The following is a 23,376-nucleotide window of genomic DNA, read 5'->3' as shown; positions in this document are numbered from 1 at the left end:
GTTATGTTAGCATGTATTAATTTTTTTTTATCATACACATTTATTACATAATACGTTGAAAAATAAGTGATCTAAATTATTCATGACATGTGCATTTTAATAAATATTTATTTGTATACAAGTTCATCAAAAAAATATCCTTTAATGAATATCATTAATTAAAATATATTTTTTTTTTTGTATAGGTAATATTTTTTTTTTTTTTTTAATATATAACTAACATCAAGTTATAATAATCATAGATACTCGTAGACATAAATTAAAAATAAAAAATTAAAGTATATTTAATAATTAAAGCCAAAAATATTCATTATAATCAACAAATAAGTAACTATACTTTTTAATATTAGGATTAAATATAAATATAATTAAAAATACCTTTGTTTATAAATTTATAAAAATATGAGAGTTATAAAAGAGCAAAAAATCGATACGAATAAAGTAAAAAAATTGTTCCTTAATAGAAACTAGTAGATAAATACATAAATAATTGATCTTTGGTAAAATATTATTTTCATATTATTCACTTCAGAAAATAAACCACCATAGCGATGAATAAAAATAAGTAAACAATAAACATCGATCTATCCAAAATTAGAGCCAGATAATACCATTGACTTTCTTTCAGTTGAGGATGTTTTGATCTATCTTCAATTGATTCGTCTAAAAGCTTATCTTCATCATCGTTCTATAATCAAATGTAAATCATGTAGAATTAATTTCACAATATTGTCAAACGTCAGTTATTAATCATCATTAAAATATGAATTATATTATATTATATGTTATAAAGATGGAATATATTTTTTTTGTTTTTATTATATAGTTGTATAGCATAATCCAAACATGATATGGCTGAAAATCAATGAGGGTGCCCGTTCCATTTCACACGTATTTTGTATAGAGTTTTTATAATATATAATAGTAAGATAATAAGATAATAATATTATATTATTAAGCACATTTTTGTGAAGGTACCGAGAGTAAACAGTTTACTAAAAATTGTATGGCAATAATTATATGTCAAAACTGTTAACTAAAATGTTTGCTCCTATCACTAATCGACTTTTCAACGATTTTAAGTTTCGGGTACCCCTTATATTAGATTTTATTATATTATAAATACCCTTTCCGATCATTTGGACATATCAGTAAACAATCAGTAAACCGTTATCTTTTAATACTTTAAAAACCCTCGAAAACACGTTTATTGTATTAAAAAATAAATTTTAAGCGGAGCTTGATAAACACCTAATACTGACATTTCATCAAACGTTATCGAAATTTGTCGATAGTTTTTCTTTCGTTTAAAGAAACTATTACAGGAAAAACCAATTAAACGTTCTACAAAATATATTAACAATGCTGGATCTCCAGTTAGAACCCTTGCCCAAAGTTCACGTGAAATTTTAACGGGAAATACGGAATTTGTTTCCTAGTCAAAATATGGAGTATGAATTGGTTTCCAATAACTATACGTATGCACAATTGTTTTCCATACATACAAATAGTTAAACACATTTTATTTAATTCTGGTGACTGTGATTTCCCATGAAAAATGTTGTCAACATTTTCAGAACAAGCATAATTATTATATATTGCAATATATTGCAATATATTGTTGCAAATCATTAAGCTGAAAACCTATAATTGAGAATATTGTATTCCACTTGTTCAAATATATTTTTACTAACTGAAAAAAGAGATTCAATATGAATATATTTAATCCAGAGAACTTCGTTAAAAGTCAAGAAAAACAGCTGAAAAAGAAAAGTTACTAAAAGAAAGTAAATGAAAAAATTCAATGATCACCAAATTTTGAATTTACAATATTCGTATAAACTGTGATGGAAAATATAGATAACTAGGTATCACATTTTTTATTACCAACTATTTATTTTAACTATAACGTTGACTCATTTGATATTAGGTTAGACTATTATTATATAACTATTTTATTATCCTTAGTATTGACAAATGCATATTATATATATATAATATAGTAATAGTTTGTTGTTTAAACTTGTATATAAATTGTTAAGCAGCGCTAACAAAATAAAACTATACTAACTATACACCAACGATATTCTAGATATCCCGAAGTCTGCATAAAAAGAAAGGGAACTATTTTCGTTTGAAGTGTACAATCATTTTTCAACCATTGTTGAATATATCAATTTTAACATAATTAAAATATTGAAATAGAATTTTAATCGGAACCAATCAAAATGCGAGTGTTAACTGTAGACCGCATAGATACTAATTCGTATGTGTACCTATAGACTACCCGGGAACCGATTCGATAAATTGCACGGGCATCCTTTTAAACACTACTACTTGAAAAAAATGTTAGCAGAAAACATTAATAAGAAAAAATAACTACGGTGTAAAATCAATACCTATACATTTTCCGCGTATATTGGTTTTGAATAGCACAACTTACTTGAGATTATTGTAAAAGTGTTAAGACACTTTACGATGTACATAATATTATCGTCATTATGTGAAAATCATTATCTATTTTTCAAGTACAATTTATAATACATGGTATATTATATAAATAAACCAATAATAGTAAGTTATCGGCTGTAGTGTTTGCGATAAACGGTAGATAACCAACCCAAGTGTATTATAATACAATTAAAACTTAAGTGTTATAATATTATAATCTCGTTTAGATTTTTTTGTATATACATAATGCATATGTATATTATATTTATTATTTATATACAGAGTGTCCCGCGAGGATTTACCCATTGCAATATCTTCTGAAATAATGGAGATATCATAATTCTGGTATTTTAATAACATTCACAGGGACAAGAACTACAAATATTTCATGTTTTAATTTATTTTTATGTTTTGGTAAAAAAGTTAAAAAATGTATTTTTTTTATTTAATTATTTAAAAAAAAATCGAAGATAGCCATTTTGTAGAGCTTTTTTTTCTGAAAATATTGACGTTTTAATATTTTGATTTCATCAATTTCCTAATTTTTAATATTTTTTCTAGTTTCGAAAAAACTAGATACAGGGACACTCTGTATAACCTTTAATATCTACTACTGTTATCTACAATTAATTACCTTTAGTGATGTAAACCTCATAACAGTTCCGAATTTAGTGTTCAGTAGCTGGGTTATGTATTTAGGTACTTTATGGTCAGGCTGTTTGGATTTAGCTAAATTATGCAACAACACGGAAAATACCATCGACAGAGTGACCATTCCCAATGAATTTGAATAAAACATTACTGCAAATCAGATAATTAAGAGAAAATTAAACAGTTAATGTAATAAAATATATGTCTTAAAACATCAACTATATATTGTAAACACACAACTCACCTATTAACGGGATACGATCGCTCATGATAGGTACATTGCTAGAAATCATCATTAACAGTATGCATATCATAACCAACGTGACACCGCTCAACATAAATTTCTCCGTCGACTCAGGAGGTAGCCAAAAGACGGAAAGCGTCAAAAATACGACAACTAAATTACAGAATACAAAAATTATGCATTATTACATTTTTTAGTTCATTATTACATGGTCACATGGACTATACAAGAGATTCAGCAGGGCTGTTAAGCACTTTAGATATCTGCTTTAGGCTTTAAGCCCCAGAAGGTCATGCATTTTTTTTTATTTCTAAAATAAGTATAATCTATAAAAATATTATCTATTTGTTACATTAAAATTATTGCTTTTCAAAATATTGTTCCTCGCATTTCGATAAATTAAACGAAAACTTGAATATTATGATAAACAACATATTATTATATATTTACGTTTTGGTAATAAAATTATTTTTATGTTGAATTGATGGAAAATAAGTATTATATTATATTATATTATAATTATTATGTTGTTTAAACGTGTGCAAATATGTAATTAAAATATTTGTGGAAATGAGTAACTAATATTTAAATAGTTATATGTTAAACTACAAAAAATATACTACATTAAACCTATGGTTCATGAACGAAACAAACAAACTTTCATTATGGGGCATTTATTTTGTGAAATATTTTTGTATGTGGTTTTTTAAACATTTTCCATCATGTAATAAAAATATAGCCTCTTCGCCCCCAGATAATACACATATACTAAGTGATTAATTCATTGGTTTAATATTATCCTTGGAATTCAATCGTGACGACACTCACAAATGGAGAAGTTATTTTTTCAGCGTCCGAGCCAATAATTTTGATAATATTTCATTTAGTCCTGACATAGTATAAATGTATAGTTACACCTAAAATGCCTCATACGTATAATTAAATAGGTACCTAATGCTGGAATGATGATTATACTATGGTAGGCAGGTATTTTTCTCTTCACAGTGATGCTGTAGTGAATATCCTCGTATATATCGTTTGAATTACAAGAGTAGCTCTCAACTCTCCGTCTCTGTGTTACCTTTGTAATGTCCCATTTACATCCCTCGTCCAGGCTAATCATGTCGGCGGTCTAAAACCAAAAGAAACACGTATTGTTAGTTGTGTAGTAACATTTATAAAAAAATATATACTTTATAGTAAACATGTTGTTATTTGCGTATTACTAATTATTACATACAAATAGTAGTAAACATAAAACTATATGATACGTTACATATTATATCTTACAGTCTAACTCTAATAAGATTAAGTCCCGGAATGTCGAATATAATATTTTAAAAGCCAATATTTCCGAAAAATAAAAATTAATTAAAAAAATAACTAAATATTTTAACATTATTATAAATAAAAAAAAAAAACGGTTTTAATAAAAAAATTTAATATTTTAGATCAGACGTGTTTATCCATTGGTAATTATTAATTACTATGAAATCACTCATCTTTTTTCTATCAATAATATTACCTTAATAAAAAAAAACTTTATTTAAATTATAACGACATTAGTCATTTTACACGTTTAAAGTCGAAAAGTATTAATTCAAAGGTAGTATGACAATATTGTTTTTTATAAAGCAATTTTACATTGAATAACATAATTAATCTTTTATAGAATCTTGTATACAGAATGATAGATAATGTAACACACGTTAGGTAGCCATACTAACGTTTCACAATATTCGAAGATATTTACAGATAGTTCATATTTATTATACTTATATAAGCTTACGATAATGGTAAAATAATTTTATTCCAAAAAATAAAACAATTTACGAAAAATAATCATACCTTTATTTTTTCATTGATTTGCATGCTAACAGAATTACCATCGTACGTCCAAGAGCCGAGTCTCAATGAACAGGTGTGCTCTCCGAACGGCCAATTGGTCAAGTCTACGTCACAAAATACTCGATATTTCGCTGGTGGTATCCAATGAACCTGTCCACCTGAGCGGACGACACAGTTAATCTTCCCATACGTCTCATCATGATGTCCGTCAGCACTGCGAAACAGAAAATATATCAATACTATACGTCATATTCGATTTAACTGTGCTGATACACTTATAAATTAAATCACTGAAATTGTGTAAGCAAAATTCGATTAATTGCTAAACTGGAAAATTTTGGTTGTTATTGTGTTTAGTTTTTGAATAAATTAATCGTTCGCCCAATAATACATTAAATTCAACAATTTTCTTGTTACGTAACATTTCTAATAAATTGTAACTAAACACCACCAATTAGCTATAATATATAGTTAGCCGTATAGCCTAAGTAATATTTATGCTTCGAATAAAATTAAAAGGCATTTAATTTTATTTCAAAATGTACTATAGGTAGATAAAGTATGAGAATAACTCGGTTTTTAAACTTACTACGCACTCACCAATTAATACTTAAATAACAAAAACTTATAAAGTCACTTTTGTAGTTTTTATAAAAACTATATAGTTCTGAGACCTATTTAAGTATAGTTTAAGTAATTAATATTGAAAATATGTATATATTTCAAGTTTCAACCAAAACAAATTCGATAGTCCGAATTAATTTTACAACTTAAGGTACACTTTTGTGAGATACCTACTACAAAAACATCGGCCAAAGAGTGAGCTTTATACGTTTATTATCCAGTTTTGCAATATTCGACTATAGACAATTCCTACCTGTTGTAGGCCACAATATCGGGCATCCATATTTCATCATAAGCCATGTTTACAGATTTTGTGCCTCCGTAATCTGATTCATTCCACAGAAGTTTTTCATCTTGCCAAGTCTACGAAAGTAGGAGTACGAAAGCAACATTTTAGCAACAGTTAACCAGTACAAATGGTGAGCTTTAAAGACCGTTTTGGTCTAATATATTTTTTTTCCGAGTAAACCCAAAAATGTTTCATTTTAAATTTACTTAATATTAAAAACTAAAATCTTTCTAGGTTCATGCAAACCGTATTAGTATATATTAAGATCGATTGTCGATCCATAACCATTTAATTATTGTGTTTGGAATATTTAAATATAACATATTAGGTATATATTTTATACTTACCATTGATACCCAAGCGTTAATGGTCATGATTGAATTTTGAAAGTCCTGTGAACATGTACGTTTCACAAATGATTAAAATATACAGAATTTACAAGTAGACAATATGTAATGCTGATCCTTAAATTTATGTTATCAAGATCTTTTCTAGAACAGTTAACTAACTAAAAATCAAATAGGTAATGCATATTATTCCAACGTCTCAATATTATTCGTGGAATATTAATATTACTATTTTAAACTATTTAGGATGTATAATTTATAAATGAATAACAATTCTAAATAACTTTTTTTTTATTTTTGCTACCTTGTTTTTCAACAAACAAAATAATAAAAATCCTTAAGTACATATATGATTTAATTTAAATATATTTTTTTAACAACTTTTATTTTATATTATATTTAAAAGTTTTTCAGTCTAATGATTTTTTTCTAGAGCTTAATGAGCTTATTCGTGCTTTCAGTTCAACCCACATTGCACGCGCGAGTTTGTTCAGCATTTAATATATTCGCATAATATTTTTACTCACCAAATCGACATATTTTAAAACGGTGTTGACCGTGACATTTGTCAAATTATCACTGATGACAGGTCTTGAGTGTCTATCGTAGAATCTTAATAAATCTCTTCTCAGCTTATCCGTCCACGTGTCGTTCCAATTTTGTTTCCCATTATTACCTTTAACAAATGTCGGGTACAATATGAATATTAATTATACACATATTTTAGTATTTGGTACAATGTACATAGTACGCATTTTATTCTCGTAAATAGTAAATGTCATACCTATTTTATTAGTTGTATAATAATAATAATAATACATAATTCACATGGTTATATAAATTTAAGTGTATGAACAATAACTCGATATCAGTATGTAAAGCTTTTCGGGGTCAATAGCTTTCAGAGCTTAATTATTAGAGAAATATACCTCCAAAGACGATCAAATGATAATTTTGCATTGAGTCTATAGTGATCATGGGAAACGAGTATGTATATACGATTAATTACTTAAATATTCATTTTACGTGATAAATACAATTTGAATTAAACATAAAATACCTGTAGAATACTCATATAGGTCTTAAGTAATATAGAAGTTCCACTAGTTTGGTGAGCACACCAGATATACTCTATACACAGATCTTACACAGATGTGTAATAAGAATAAAAAATAATTTTACTCTGTAACCTGTGCGTATGACTAACAGTCGATATTTTGATATTTTTTGTTATACTAGCTGGTTGAAAATATCAGAATATCCAATTAAAAACTTAGCTTAAACGTAATACATTGTATATAAATACTTTGGTCTATGCCTTATGCCCTTTGTATTGGACAAAAATATATTTCATGAGCTAAAACAAAAATCTAAAGTAATGTTTAGTTCAGCGATTCCCAACGTGGGCACTACCGCCCCCTTATGGGCATTTTTTAATTTGAAGGGACGTTTTCTGAGGGAGCGCTAAAGGGGGCGCTCATCTTTTATTTGCATTTTTAATGTTTACAACTGATTGCATTGAAATGTATAGCTGCATAGAATAAAAACTAATTTAAAACACCAAATGTAATATACAGAATTATGTATGTATAATATTTATGGACACAAAATAACATCAACCTCAGGGCAGTCATTAGTCACATAAGTATTTTTTGTGTTGTTATTTTATATTAGCAAATTCGAAATCAAATTACATAATTCAAATTAATATTACTCGTATATTATTTATTTTTTTTATTTTTTTAAATTTAAATTTTTTATTTTTACTACTAAGTAGGTATTTAAATTTAAAATTAACTAAATTGTAGCGTTAAAATATTAAATTATACTTTTTCTTTGATTAAATAACTTATTAAAAAATAAAACATTAATTTTTTGAAAAAATTGATTTTTTTTAGGAGGGGGGGTTGAGATTTTTAAAATCTAAAAGAGGTGTTTAGTAAAAAAAGGTTGGGAAACACTGGTTTAGTTTATATTAAACTATTATTAATCGAGATAAAATATTTATTTATATTTATACATTACTTTTAGTAATACCTACTTGGCTATAAGCAACTAATTTATAATTAATAACAAAAAAATAAAATGTTATAGAAGTGCATTAGAATTCGTGAAGGCTGATGAAATATTCAATAAGACTTTCGTATTTTAGTACAGATTTTCAAACTTAAAATAGATAGTTAATATTCTTAATTTCTAACACAATGTTTAAAGCTGAAACTGTAATTAATTGAAAAAAATCATTAAATTTAGAATATTATATTTGATTTTGTATTGTATTCATGTACCTACTAAATAAATAATTAAAATAGAAATTTTATTAATTTGTTTGTCAAATAAATAAACATTAATATAGAATAAGAATAATCGATAAAACGCCATTTTTAGGTTGAATTAAATTGGTAAGCTTCACATGCCCCTAAAAAAATTATAAAAAGCAAAATATTTATATTTGCAATTTGCAATTTTGTAAAAAAACAAAATTCCATAATATTAAAAACAAGAACATAGAAAAGTTATATCTTACACTTCTCATTAATAAAAATATTACAATTAATATCAAATACAATCAAAAACATTTCTAAATACATTTTTTTTAATAATCCATATACGTTACTTATTTTATATATTAATTAATAATTCTATTCAATATTGATTGCCTATTGATTATTTAGTACAAAATTATATACAAATAATAATGTATCATTTATAGTAGAACGACTGGAATAAATATTACTCAAAAAATCGTGCGTTACTATCAGTTATCATTACTATCACAACAATCGATTATAAAATATTAATAATATACCGAAAATACCTATGTATATTATTATTATTTTGTCATATGGGATACATTAAAGTAATCCATCATAACATCATAATTACTATATACATATATATATATATATATATATAAATATGCTGTGTATGCTATATACTTATAATTAATTTATCAGTTATCTTATAACTATTAAATACGCTTAACAGAGAAATGTATACCTATAGATTGGTGTAGCTATTAAGTGCCCTTTAACATTCAATAGGCACATACTACATAGTAATATAACACTATTAAAATATCATCTTGGATTGTTCATTCCTATATATGTATTTTTTAAATCTCCTAATCGAACATTGTACACTATCAAGAATAACTTCAGAAAAAAACTTCAGTCCCATAAGATAATCAACAAATTCAAAGAGTACAAACTACGTACTTCACGCGTACTAGTATATAATTAAATACATTACATTACATAATATTATGTTTAAAATATGGTATAAGAATGAGTTCTTTAAATATATAATCTATTTACCTATATTAATAAATAGATCTTTTCTCCAATATTGATTTAGTAACATTAGTCATTACTAATTAGATAAAATATTTTATTTTAATTTTATTATTTTGAATATTATAGATTTGAGAGCACTTGACTTTTAAAATATATTAATAGGTACTCGAACCTATATCTTCAGTAATAACTATGTTCCGTGTGTTATCAGAAACAAACATAAAAGTAAAACTCAATTATGAAATTGAACTTGATCTTAAGTCACCTTTAGGTTTTAATAGGAAATTATTAAGAATTATTAACATTGTTTTGTATTATATCATATATTGTTTAAAATTAGCATTTTAATTTTCAGCTTTCTTCGAGGTTTTTTTTTATTGAACTATACTTTTATTACCAAATTAAGACAAATTTAAATTGTACTAATTTTAAACGAAAATCTACCTATTCCTTCAAATTTAGCTTAAAGTATACTAAACCCAAATGGTTAAAAAAAATTTAATTTTCAATACTTATAAAAGTTTCAAATTTTTCAATTATGTATTCTTGTTTAATATTAAAATAAATTTGTTAATCTTTAAAATTAATCAGTACTCTTGTGTCGATTAATAATTTATAGCGTTTAATAACATTGGTTTTATCATCACCGTTATGTTTACATTTGTCAACAATTTATTTTATAATTCGTGTGCAAAAGTAATAATTTTTACTGTTTACAAACAATAACAATTAACTGTAAATACATTTAAAAAATAAACAAATGGACGAAGACAGACGTGGAAAGACACTTTCAATAATTATTCAGAATCCATTTTTACACTAATTACCTCGAAATAGGTTTTAATTTCAATTTAATATAATATATAATTATTATATTTTACTCTGAGAACGTTATATTATTATAATATTACGTGCTGTTTGTTAACCGATTAAAAATGTATCATTTTAAATGAAGTTCAAGTTTCATTGTCTATGATTGCTTAATTTATAAACTCTCTATTTCTTATATAGATACGAACTATGATTATTGATTATTGTTATTAAATAGTACAATAAGCTAATTTCTAATAAATAACAAGCATAAAATATGTTAATAATAATTTACGTTATTACTGCTGTTAATAGATTTAAAATGTTTTTAATAGTGTATCTATTATTAGCTATGATTAAATCATTGTTTATACCATAGTTATTTTTCACTAGTTATTACAAATGTAAATGTACCAATGTATCATTTTCGTGGATAAAAAATTTGGTGAATAACCTTAGTAGTTAGTTCAATAATTTTCCACTGAATAAAGTTATCTTGGACTTTAACTAAATCTCATAGTTAAATTTTAAATAATACAGCCAAAAAAACAAAATAATTTTTTTTTATATATTACGATTTAAAAGAATAATTACAATCTATACTAATAATAACACAACAGGTAAATTATAAGAATAATAAATAAAAAGAAATATATAAAAATACATGAAGATAATGTTATGTTTATTCAGTTTCACTTGATCAATTTATATTTATTTTTTTTAGTAGCATTTCCTAAAATAATTAGTAAGGCAATTGAAGAGATAAAAAGATTTTTGTGATTAGTAGGTAAGTTTTTTGTGAAATGTATTATAATATTAGTGGGCTAGTTTTTTTAGTGTGTAGTTGTGTTTATTACTTTTAAATTTAAATCAGAAACATTCCATAGGCATCCAGTAATTAGTCTTAAACTAATTACATGAAATAGGTACTTCCAGTGAACGAATATTGCACGATTTTTCTTGGCCCAAAATGTTGATAGCGTATAACCAGGGAGTTAGCATGATAAAGCTCGTACGATAGCATTATAATTGAGCATCGTGTTTAAGACTAATTTTAAACTTTAAAAACGACATATTAGCTGTTATTATTTAGGCTTTTGTACAAAAAACCGAGAAAAAACGCCAATACCTATGTTAAAATTCCTGATATTAAAAAAATAAAATATTGTGTACTAAAGTAGAAAACTAATAGTATTATTGTTAAATCTTAGACGATGGTTTTCTAGCTAATAATTTGTTTCAATAATTTAATGACGAGTCTAAATTTGAATTTCTAAAATCTAATTATTTTTTTTTTTTTTTTGATACATTATTAGATTATATAATTTTAATTTACTATGAAAATATTAAAAGAAAAATCACGAGCTATTTTTTGTTTTGGTGTTACATTTTTCAAATAAAAAAGCCGATAACACTACAATTCACGATAAGTTTATAAATATATTGTTGTATTATCTGTTCTACCAACCATACATTTTTAATATTATTCATTTTTATTAATTTGTTCATTATAACTTTATATTTTTCAAATCAATTGTTTTTTGTTACAAACATAAATACTCATTAACATACAATTGTTATGATAAATATTGGGTTGAGCTTTATAATCGTAAACACGCGGGTTATAATTATAATCGAAAATATTGTTTTATACATTTTTTAAATTATATTTTGATAGAAATTACACTAATTTAAGAATATTGAGAAATGTTATACAGATTTTATAAAAACTAAATAAAAATAAAATTAATTAATTTGAATAAAATTATATGTACCTATACTAAGCAAATAATATAAAAACGTTGTCAATAAAATATTTGTATGTAAATAAAACAAACAGTATTATGATAAAACAAAACACAAATAAAATGTAATACTTCTGATAAAATAATTAAACATAATATTATTTTTTTTTACTTCCTTTGTGTTATCAATAAAATATTACTTGAACTAAAATGGAAATATTTAATATAATTATTTTAATATTTTCAATAAAAATGTAATAAAACATATAGAATCGAACTTAAAGTGAACAAAAATTTAAAAAAAATAACGTATAAAGAAATAATTTCATTTTTTCCGAACACGTACCTGTTATTGTTGCATCTATATTCACAAATTTGATGACGATAATTAAACATATAATTCTTTTTAAAAAACAATTAAACATAATTGTTATGTTAAAAAGTGTAAAGCACAAGTTTACTAATATAAATCCAAATTAGAAATATTAGAAATATATATAATAATCTGTATTATATTGTTAACTATTTTAAACTGAGAAAATAATATTAAAATTATAGCTTATCACATTCGTATACATAGTTGTTAATCCTCTCAGTTGAATCAGAACACTATATGTGTTGCTTAAAAAACGGTTTTGACACAACTGAGTGCTGATAATTTTTTATTTTTATTTTAATAGTAGGTAGTTAGATTAAGCGACCGCATGATAAGATGGTATTTTGTTTAAAATAATTTTTTTTTCCCCCAACAGATAACAGCTACTATAGCGATTAGCTAATCGTATATTGAAATAATAAATTAATGCGGTGGTCAAAATGTCTAAAGAACGAAAATCCTATGCAATACATTTTAACCTAAACCTTGTGTAAATACCAAATGATAGATTTATCAACAAACATTAGCGTATTATGTTTAATCTTTGTGTAGTTGACCTAACGCATAATAATGCGTGACGGTATAGCTTTAAATTAAAATTACAGTGTCAATAGTTTGTAGCACAATCAGTCAATCACTAAATAAGTTATATTGAAAACTAAATACGTCCCTTATAAATTACAAATTTGATTTTAGAATTGTATATGAATACAATAAGATCAGGTTTAATCACAATAAGTGACTTACGCTGTGATTGTTTTATTCATAAAAACGGTTTTAGCTTACCATATAAGTAATAGTTAGATCACTCTGGTGTGAATCCAAGGGTGGTTAAGTTAAGTTAGGTTAGGCTAAGGGGCTTTGGCCCACCACCTTAGAAATTGTATAGGTACGTTAAATATTTCTTTAAATGTGTAATAAATAGTTCATAATATCAACTTATTTAAACTATAAATAAAATCGCTAATATTTTTATCAAACCTTATCAATTATGTTGTGTAATACAATTATAATTTATAATTGTATTTTTCCTAAAAAAAAAATGGACCCCCCCAAATCCAAATGTTTGAATCTATGCCTGGCACTGTTGTAACATTTAAGCTGATAAATAGGTACACAGCAACGTTTATATTTTTACAACGAATACCTAAGTTTAACATAAATTCGTACTTATATTCAAATAGTACTGTCATGTTCAATAGTTATAAAACATTATACATTATAACGTACTAATATCATATAATTTAGTATATTTAATATTTTCAAAGTCAGTATAGATTTAAATACAAATGATGTACATTTTTGTTGTGATTATACAGTACAATTATTTACCTACCTAATTGATTGCTCATTTATCGTCATCACAAATTGTGTGTACATTTCCATCAAATGTGTATCACAGTGTATACTTCATTATAGATCAGTAAGTTCAAATAAATATAACTAAACATGCAGACACGATAAGGTATCCATAGCTATATCCGATACAATATTACGTAATAATAATGTTTAGAAATTTGATTTATGCACAATCAACTTATTAATGAGGTCCAATAATTAATTATTTTAGGTACTATAAAACGTTTAAAACTATAATAGTATTATTCATGTTCATTAAAAAAAATGTAGCAATTATTTCATTTTAATAGGTACATAGTGACCTACGAATTTAATTTATATAATACAACTTTATTAGATATAGTGTAACACACGGGGTGATCTATTTAACGTAAGATACTCATTATTTCAAAAACTATATTAATTTTAAGTAGGTACAAAACACCATTTTTGGAAAAAAAATATATTATTTATTGTTATTGTTTTTAAAAATGCTTACTCTTTTAAATGTTAACATACATTTTTAAGTATATTCCAAATCAGAATATTATTTAGAGTATTAACATAAAAATTAATTTTGTACAAATAAATTATTAATAGTAAGTATATTATTTTTAAGTTTAGATGAGTTGAGTAGAGAACCAAATTTTAAAACGTACCAAACCTTAGTAAGTATTATTACAACAACAGTATTATAACAGTAAGTATTCGACAATGCATTTTTTTTTTTTTTGTGTGTGTGTAATTCTAAAACGAATAACCACGAATACTTAAAATTGTCATCAACAGTTTATGTTTTTCTACGCATAGTACAATAATAATATTATGTATTATTGTTTTTTAACTACTATTAAAATTATCTAAAAATTTATTTTTCGAAAATATAAACAATTTTTGAAATAATGAAGGTTTTACATTGAATAATAAATGTTAAATAGATCACCTGGTAACCTATTATATTATATTATTATAATATTATGTATAATACACAACATATTGACAATATATATAACATATAATATATTTATCTAATATGATACTTTTTGTTGAGTCGAGTCGACACGATAAGAGTAAAACACTATATTTTACAAATTTCTATACACTATACCTAATAACCTTTATTTTTCACAATAATAAAATAAAACGCCAATTTATATTGTATTTTTCCACTGATCTACCCAGTATTAAATCACGTGTATATTATACACGCTACTACTAAGTAGTTATAGACAATATACAAATAGTAACCGTATTTAAGAAGAATCTACTTATTATTAGTATTCAATTACAGTGAATAATATAATATTGATACTACTTTATCTAAATAAAATTAATCTTGATTAAAAATCACTATACATTTATAAATAAATTATGAACACATCATTAAGATTTAAGCTATATATTTTGCTCGACATTTCTTCGGCCATTATTCAGGGTCGCTTTGAGTATTCTCCCTGTGAACTTTGAATGATTGTAAATATATGAGATAACTATTATGGCTATATATTAACTATTATATTATTAACATAACAGTAAATATTTCAGAGTTATTTTGATAGTACTTAAGAGTAGAGTAACACAAATATACAATATTATAATAATGTATTTATTTATTATTATAGTTCAAAAACTGTTTGTACTTGGGTACTAATTTCTATTATGACTATCTTAAAATAAATATTATTGTTCAGACTTAAATAAACAAAAAAAAATGAATTTATGTACCTTATGGCCAACTAATAACTAAGTAGAAACACAAAATAAAACAAACACAATATTTTCTTAAACAAAAGTTATAAATTAAAAGCTTCACAATAAAGTTCAAAAAAATAAATAATTTTACTTATGAATTGGGATTCAAACAATAAGTCAAATGTTCATACTTCATATTTATGATAACTTCGATTGTATATTATACTATAGACTACATTTTTGTTGCATTTTATGAGTCTAATATTTAATAAAAAAAAATGTAAAAAATACATCAACTAATTGATAATCAATCGATACTTCATATGTAATAACTACTAATAAAAATAAAATGTATACAATATGTTCCACAAAATATATTGGTTATTGTATAATTTTAAAACAACAAGTCCTCGAATATTGAACAATGAATCCTTGTATCATAAATATATATTATTATTAATGTTTACCTATCGGCTATCACTTACGGTTTGATTACATTCGGAAATGTAAAGGAATAATTTCAAATATAAACAATTATAATATCTATGTATGTCATTGTGTAAATATCAATGATTCGCAACTTATTAAATTCTAGACGTAAATATCTTAATCGAACTTTTAATAAATATAATGTTTGAAAATATTAAAAATTCATATTTTCTATAGTTTACCTGTTTTTACCAACATAAGTTTGACAAAATTTGTCAGCCACATAGCCAAAGGCTCAATAATTGAGTAAAATAATAATTATTTTTAGTAATTTAAAGTAGGCCTATCGTAAAGTTTCATCGCTAGGCCCAATAGACTCTTAAATGTATACCTACTACGACAAGTGTAAGAAGAAACAATATAGTGTCGTTCGTAACCTGCAATAAGCTATGCGTGGTACACCGACTCCCGCTTTTAAAGACGACACAGAATCTTTAACTATTTTAAGCATTTACGTTCAGTAAGTAAGTCAGTGACTGAGACCTGTTTCCCAGATATCTTTGAAAACTGATTTCAGTGTTCTATGAACGTATTAAATAAAGCATAACCAACAACAAATGTCAAATAATATCAAAATTGTTGCTGCAAGAGTCTAAAATGTTATATACTCACATCAGCATACCAAACTTAAAAATTAAAATGGACACTATAATTAATCCTACCCTACTCAACAAGTTATCAGTCCGCCCCTGCCCCCACTTCAGCAACATCTTGGATATACCACTGCAAAACGTTATGACTCATCGCGACCATCACGTATATATACGCGTTAACACATTTTTTTTCTGCGAATATTATTACCACGAACCAAAACTGCGGTATAAAACACTAAATTTTTTTCATAACATAGACATGTGAGACGCGAGACTCCTCGCTCAACACTGACAACTTATATCGCGGCGAAACCCAAAACTCTTGTCACGTATTTGTGTTTGCGCATTGTGTTTTTCAAATGAATGCCATAACGGTTATAAATGTCAAATTTATCTTCAAAAAAATGACGTGTCCTTCAACGTGGAAAGATATTGTAATATCGATATCATAACAAAATAATATTATGATAAACGAATTGAGCGGCTGTTATAATAAAATCTACATTCTACATTCAGGCGTTGTAACTGTCGACAATGATGTGCCCAATTTTATTCGGCCGGGGTTACAGAGCGGTTGACTGACTGTACAAGGAAATGATGACGAAAACAAAACAATTAAATCGTATTGGCATTTGGAACGTATATACACGACAACGTTTTACTCGAACTTTCAATTCGTCAATTGAATATTAATACATACCTTGGAATTAATTACGGCATGAAATAATAAAAGGTAGTCTACATCAATAATTATTGTATGTATAATATGCCTACGTAATATAAAAGTACAAATGATCGATTTTGTTTGTTTTTTTTTTGTCGAATATAATTAGAGTAATTATTTCACTTGTCGAGCGATTGAAAAAAAAATGAAATATTTTCGTATCATCTGCCGACGTTGAATCGACGTTGAAATTCATGATTTTTACCGAAATTTTAACAATTGCTACATTTTTTTGCGTGAATTACACAACTAATGTACAGGGTTTAGCTTATGTTCTGTGGCGAAGCATTATAGGAAACAATAAGGCACTTAGATACTTAGAATAACGATAAATAAATTGGTTTTATTGTATTTGAATAAAATATTTTATTTGAATGGATTATTGTCTATACATTTTTTCAAAATCTTTTTTGTTTTTGTTATCGACTTTCGTTCATTTTTTATCGTGGTTAATTTTTAATTTATGGTCCGTTTATTTTTGGTGTAAAAATGTATATCAATATGTTTTTGTACTTGATTTATTTATTTTTTCGACATCTCCTCGACCTCTTATATTAGTTATTAATTAGTAATTACAATTACAAAATCTTGTAGATTCTATTCAATGTCGAATAATCAATACAATTTCGAAGAGTAGTAATTCAATAAACTGTGAGACTAAATACAAGTTGTTTGTACTGCCTATAGTTGGACAATAAAAATGAAACATAACTACATATTTTATCATATTATAATGGAAGACATATTGTTTAGCTCCACTAGCACAGATGATAATAGTATACCATGTACCAGACTCAACAATATGCATAGTTATATGTCTAATACAATTGACAAGGGGGTACACAATCTTTTACGACGATTGGGTTTAATTGAACCCACATTTTATTTATTTAGGTACAATTTAATATAGTATGACCATATCCTGTTAAAGAATTTAATCATTTAAATGTGTGTATAACACACGTCTTTTATAAACTTATGAAACTGAAGGCTGCACCATTTCGAGATCATTGGCAGTCTCGATATCGTCGACTACGGTCCGCCAAATATTTTCTCTTGCAGTTTTCAGTATCGACATCGCTATTGAACATGATACGCGATCTACGGTTGGGATTGTTCCTGGTAACTTTAGCCGTGTACTATGCAGCTGGCGACACAAGTAAATCAACAAATCGCTCATTATTATTATACTGTGCTATAAACGAACGGGAAACTAAGAAAACACACCACGCGCCTGATGAATCATATCTGCCACGATGATGTGATTTGATATGTTTGCTGGCCGGTACCTCAGACTTAGTGACATATTCCTACTCCTAACTCAGTCCTGTTTGTCGCTGAGATTCGTAAACGTGTCAATTCTCATGCCTACTAGTTACTCAGCGAAAATAATATAGGTTTTTAATGCTTTCAAGAAAACACTTATTATCTTGAATCCACGATTTCGACGGCGTAGTATAATACTTTATCTGCCGGAAAATTTTATTTTGAAATAGTAATATTATGTAGGAATAATTTTAATTTTAAATTACTTTATTTCATTAGTTTGGAAAAACTGGAACAGTATTATTCCACCACAATAAATTATCATTAAGTTTCTTAAATAATACATGCATAATACGGTGAAGCGTCGATTATCAGCACTAATTGGGATCGAAGGGGGTGCGAATAATCGATTTGTGCGGATAATCAAACAACCATTGAACATTTTAATATAAAGTTAAAAACTAATTTACTAGATATAATACTAAATATATTATTCATACATAATATAAAAAATATAATACAAATATAATGTATTTATTTGAAATAATAATCAATTTTTCGCCGCCAAGCCATTTCATAATATAACATTATAGTACACGATAAAACATAACGAATGATAAAACTAAATTAAATTAAATTAAAAATAAATTTGTACTCAAAAGTTTTGTAGTGCGGATAATCGACGCTCCACTGTAATATAATAATATAGATAAATAATTATTATCATGTGTATCGTGGTTGAAATGTTTTTAAACAGCTTAACACTAATGACTCTAACCGCAATCGAGGACTGTGTATTTTTAAATATTTAGTACATATATTGAAGGAATGGAGATTCTTTTGATTTTTTTCAAAAAATTCGACAACACCAAATGATGACCTGTATAGCATAAAAATACCAGCAAATATTAAATAATAGCTTAACGAAATGTTTTCTCAAATTGTGTATTACATACAATGCGATTAGGTTAGAAATTAGTCTGCAGTAATACGCATCGAAAATCGTATTTATTATGTTCACTAACTTATTTTTAACTTGAACAATATCTGTACGGGGTAATAAAATAGTGCTGTAATTCAAAGCACGACTTTATTAAAGCTAAAATAATGTTTAAAAAAGTTTTAATCATACTATACTTGTACGTAAATTATTTCATTATGTAGTACGATGTCAATAATTAATGCTGCACTAATATGTCAACAGATAATTCAAAACTACCAGATGAAAACATTACTGCTGGATACGAGTTGAGAAAACAACTGTTGACAAATTACGACAAAGTGGTGGTGCCGGCTACAAATAAGAAACTCGTTCATATGAAAATGAACACTGTATTCAACAGCGTGGAATTGGTTAAGTTCATATTCTAGTGTACATAGTGTTAAAAGTTGCAAAACATAACCAAACTAATACAGTCATATTTTCGTTGAAATTTCACAGAGTTACGAAAATTCCCATATGGTGATTTACGCCTGGTTGAAAATGGTAAGTATATACCTACATTATTCGTGCGGAGTATTCGTATTAATACATCATAATATTATGTTTTACGAAGCCCGTTTCTATAAATTCAATATGTTTTATTTTACGTTTGTCATCCCGAAATTCAAATCTATAATACTTGCTATATTGGTGTAAGTAATTCACTCCGTTCTTCCGCAGGTGTGGAATGACGAACGACTAACATGGAACCCGAACGATTACGATAAAATCAATTACATAACAGTCGAACACCACGAAATTTGGCATCCAGACATTATGGCCTATAACAAGTATGTCCAAATGTCTATTAAACCAGCGGGCGTTGGGTTTTATAGCACTAACCATTACTTGAATGTGCATGCGCAATTTTAGGTAAGGGGATACATTTTGTTAGTGAAAATAAAAAATCATGAGTTCTCGCGAAAAATGATATTTTAAACTTTTTGAATTTTTTTCACATTTTATACAAACATCTCATTCGTTAGTTCGAGGACCACGCGATAATAAAACGATAAACAATTGACAGACGCAGTAATTTACAAACATAATTTTATTTGACATTTGAAAACCGTGTATCGAAAAAGTACGAAATGTGTAGGTATTTAAAAAAAATTTATCGAGCCAACCGACTTTGACGGTAATCGTCCGTATATCACACAGAAATGTGTATAAAATCATAAGGCTATGTATACCCATCGATAACCAATACTCATCTACACGGCGGTGGAATAGAACCGTGTTTTTTCATTCGCATTGTTCCAGCATAAACGACAACACCGTAGAACACAGACACCCGCTAAGCCTCGTGGAAAGCACCGGAGACGTAATGTGGGTACAGCCCGTCCAGTTCAAGATACACTGCCAAGCCGACATGACTCATTGGCCGTTCGATACGCAGACTGGAGTGTTGAAAGTCGGATCGTGGGTGCACAGCACGAACGTGATAAATCTGACAGACACCGCACACGAGGTCTTTCGCACGATAATTATTTTCCGGGCGCGAGGCGACTTCCGCGCAAAAACTATAGACGAAAATTTCGATTTATTGTTTTTTTTTTTTTTTTTTTTATGTTTTAGATCGAAATCGTTAGCCCCCATTCGGAATGGCAAATATTACAAGTCTCTAGTGAGAAAATGACAAAACTCTATTCGTGCTGCCCGAACGAACCGTACAACCACGTCGAATACAACATCACCATCAATCGGAAAACTAGCCATCGTCATTCGATCGTTTTCATACCGGCGTTATGCAAGTATATTTTTCTTCCCTCGCGAAAATCGTCGGTTTTCACTTCGTCGCGACAACGATAGTTTGTGGTTGTCTAACTAAATTAGTATATACTGACAATATAAACATTATTGTCTTATTCGGTATGCGCAACCGATGACATGAATATTCGATTATGAACAAAGAATATAATACAATGCGTAATCCAGTAATCTAATCTGCACTAATTGTTGATGATTTAAGTTATTATTATTATTATTATTATTATTGTTTCTTACACACAGGTACAGCTCTGTTGAATTTACTGGTGTTTTGGCTTTCGCTAGATGACAGGTGTAAATTGATAATGAGCCTATTCAACGCATTGATTGTTGTCGTCATTCTACAGGTTCTGTACTCGAAAATACCTCTAACACTGTCCACCGTTCCGTTGATTGGTACGTATGACAAGTTCTGGTAGTAAACGGTACCTAATATTCTCATTTGAACAAAACATGATTTTAATTAATTTAAAAAATAGAAATACGATTTTTACAAGAGTAAAACTTGTCTATTTATTTTTAACGATTATAATATATAGCTACATACTACACGTACAGTCTCGGGCTGATAGTTTCGACGGCTATAATATCAGTGATGGTAAAAAATATGATAATAACGCAGAAGTCGCTTTCAAAACCAATTTCAAGCATCGTTCAATCCAGATTTATAGAATTCCTGACAATGGAGGTGAACGTAATATAATGTTGTCAATTATAATTATTACAAACACATTGTCCATAATAATGTTAAACTATCTATATAGTATATATAGATATGTAATATTATATGATATATATGTGTGTGTGTGTAAAGTGTACATTATTATAAATTATAACTGTTCAAATGTTAATGCAAACAAATTTTTTAAATTTTTCACAGGGACCGTCGTCAAATAATCGAACTCAAGACGAAGGCCAAGAAATAGATTTACAATTCATAGAGTTTAACAAAAGACAAGCGTTTGCTAAAACAATCGATAAAATATGTTTTGTTATATTTTCAATTATTTATGTTATTCTTCTATCGCGCTTTGTGTTTTAGTTAGTGTAAATAATGATATCTTTTAAGTGTATTTAAAGTCATTGCAGCATGAACATGGGCTTCTAAATACCAATATACAATTTTTTATCGTTCAAATATTATAATATTACAAGGTAGAATTCAATTATGATAAAATGTATTCATTAAAATTTAGTCTCGTTATTATTTGTTTGCAAATGTATGTTCCTCCAGGCGTTTTAGTAGTCCCGTAATACTTCCCCTGGTAATAATACATTCGAATGTACGTATTAATTCATTGCTGTTTTCAGAAGAATTATAATTTTATCAATTAATAACAATAGAATTTAAGAATTATTCATTATTGCTTTTATACTAGTGTACGCTATACTCGTACATAGCTATAAGCATTTAATTAATATCTATAATAAAAATCACTAAATATTTTTTACTCATATACCTCAGTACTTTTCTATATTTAATCAATATTATACAGTAAATAACATATTTAATTCCTTTCTGGACCGTAAGACTATGAATATTCTATGGCCTATCTGCTATCACCCGAGTTATCCATTTCCAAATAAATGTATTCCATTACAGTATTTAGTAACTTGAATTGAATTTCATAACTCCAAAATTATATAAAAAGTTTACAGATAATTAATGCGTTTTTGCAAGAATTTAATTTAACTGTATAGTAACACACTTCAAACCTCATAATTTGCATATTTTAAGACATTCTTGAAAACAAAAAGTACATAAAGATGTTTTTATATAAATAATTGCATTCAATAGAGACAACTAGTAATAAACATAATAGACAGGTATAATTATCCAG

General features: G+C 26.6%; 2 protein-coding genes across 2 annotated transcripts; one reads left to right on the top strand and one right to left on the bottom strand.

Moving 5' to 3' along the window:
• Positions 1–496: 496 nt before the first annotated feature.
• On the bottom strand, positions 497–12,937 carry LOC113556015 (acetylcholine receptor subunit alpha-like 1). Its single transcript, XM_026960707.1, has 9 exons — positions 12,652–12,937; positions 6,982–7,130; positions 6,455–6,499; positions 6,072–6,181; positions 5,195–5,408; positions 4,298–4,478; positions 3,347–3,499; positions 3,086–3,252; positions 497–688 (listed from the first exon to the last, which is right to left on the bottom strand). The coding sequence occupies exons 1-9, from the start codon at positions 12,728–12,730 to the stop codon at positions 524–526; spliced, it is 1,263 nt and encodes a 420-aa protein (XP_026816508.1). The 5' UTR covers positions 12,731–12,937; the 3' UTR covers positions 497–523.
• A 5,597-nt stretch (positions 12,938–18,534) lies between these two features.
• Positions 18,535–22,976, top strand: LOC113556849 (acetylcholine receptor subunit alpha-like 1). Its single transcript, XM_026962037.1, has 9 exons — positions 18,535–18,676; positions 19,988–20,136; positions 20,225–20,269; positions 20,447–20,556; positions 21,029–21,236; positions 21,344–21,515; positions 21,779–21,931; positions 22,075–22,223; positions 22,416–22,976. Exons 1-9 carry the CDS (start codon positions 18,607–18,609, stop codon positions 22,575–22,577), a joined length of 1,218 nt encoding a protein of 405 aa, XP_026817838.1. The 5' UTR covers positions 18,535–18,606; the 3' UTR covers positions 22,578–22,976.
• The last annotated feature ends 400 nt before the right edge of the window (positions 22,977–23,376 follow it).

The sequence above is a fragment of the Rhopalosiphum maidis genome, chromosome 4 (genome assembly GCF_003676215.2).
Source record: "Rhopalosiphum maidis isolate BTI-1 chromosome 4, ASM367621v3, whole genome shotgun sequence".
Taxonomy (NCBI): Eukaryota; Metazoa; Arthropoda; class Insecta; order Hemiptera; family Aphididae; genus Rhopalosiphum; species Rhopalosiphum maidis.
The sequence above is the reverse complement of the archived record's forward strand: the minus strand, read 5'-3'. Positions and strand labels throughout refer to the sequence as shown.

Bases quoted from the DNA above. Each gene is read 5' to 3' on its own strand.
- LOC113556015 (XM_026960707.1), bottom strand. From the start codon at position 12,730: ATGTTTAATTGTTTTTTAAAAAGAATTATATGTTTAATTATCGTCATC. The intron at 6,500-6,981 runs GTGAGTAAAAAT...ACATGTTCACAG, and splicing joins TTTTAAAATATGTCGATTTG to GACTTTCAAAATTCAATCAT. The intron at 689-3,085 runs GTAATTAATTGT...ATTTGATTATAG, and splicing joins TGAGGTTTACATCACTAAAG to AACGATGATGAAGATAAGCT.
- LOC113556849 (XM_026962037.1), top strand. From the start codon at position 18,607: ATGATACGCGATCTACGGTTGGGATTGTTCCTGGTAACTTTAGCCGTG. The intron at 21,516-21,778 runs GCAAGTATATTT...TCTTACACACAG, and splicing joins CGTTTTCATACCGGCGTTAT to GTACAGCTCTGTTGAATTTA. The intron at 22,224-22,415 runs GTGAACGTAATA...AATTTTTCACAG, and splicing joins TAGAATTCCTGACAATGGAG to GGACCGTCGTCAAATAATCG.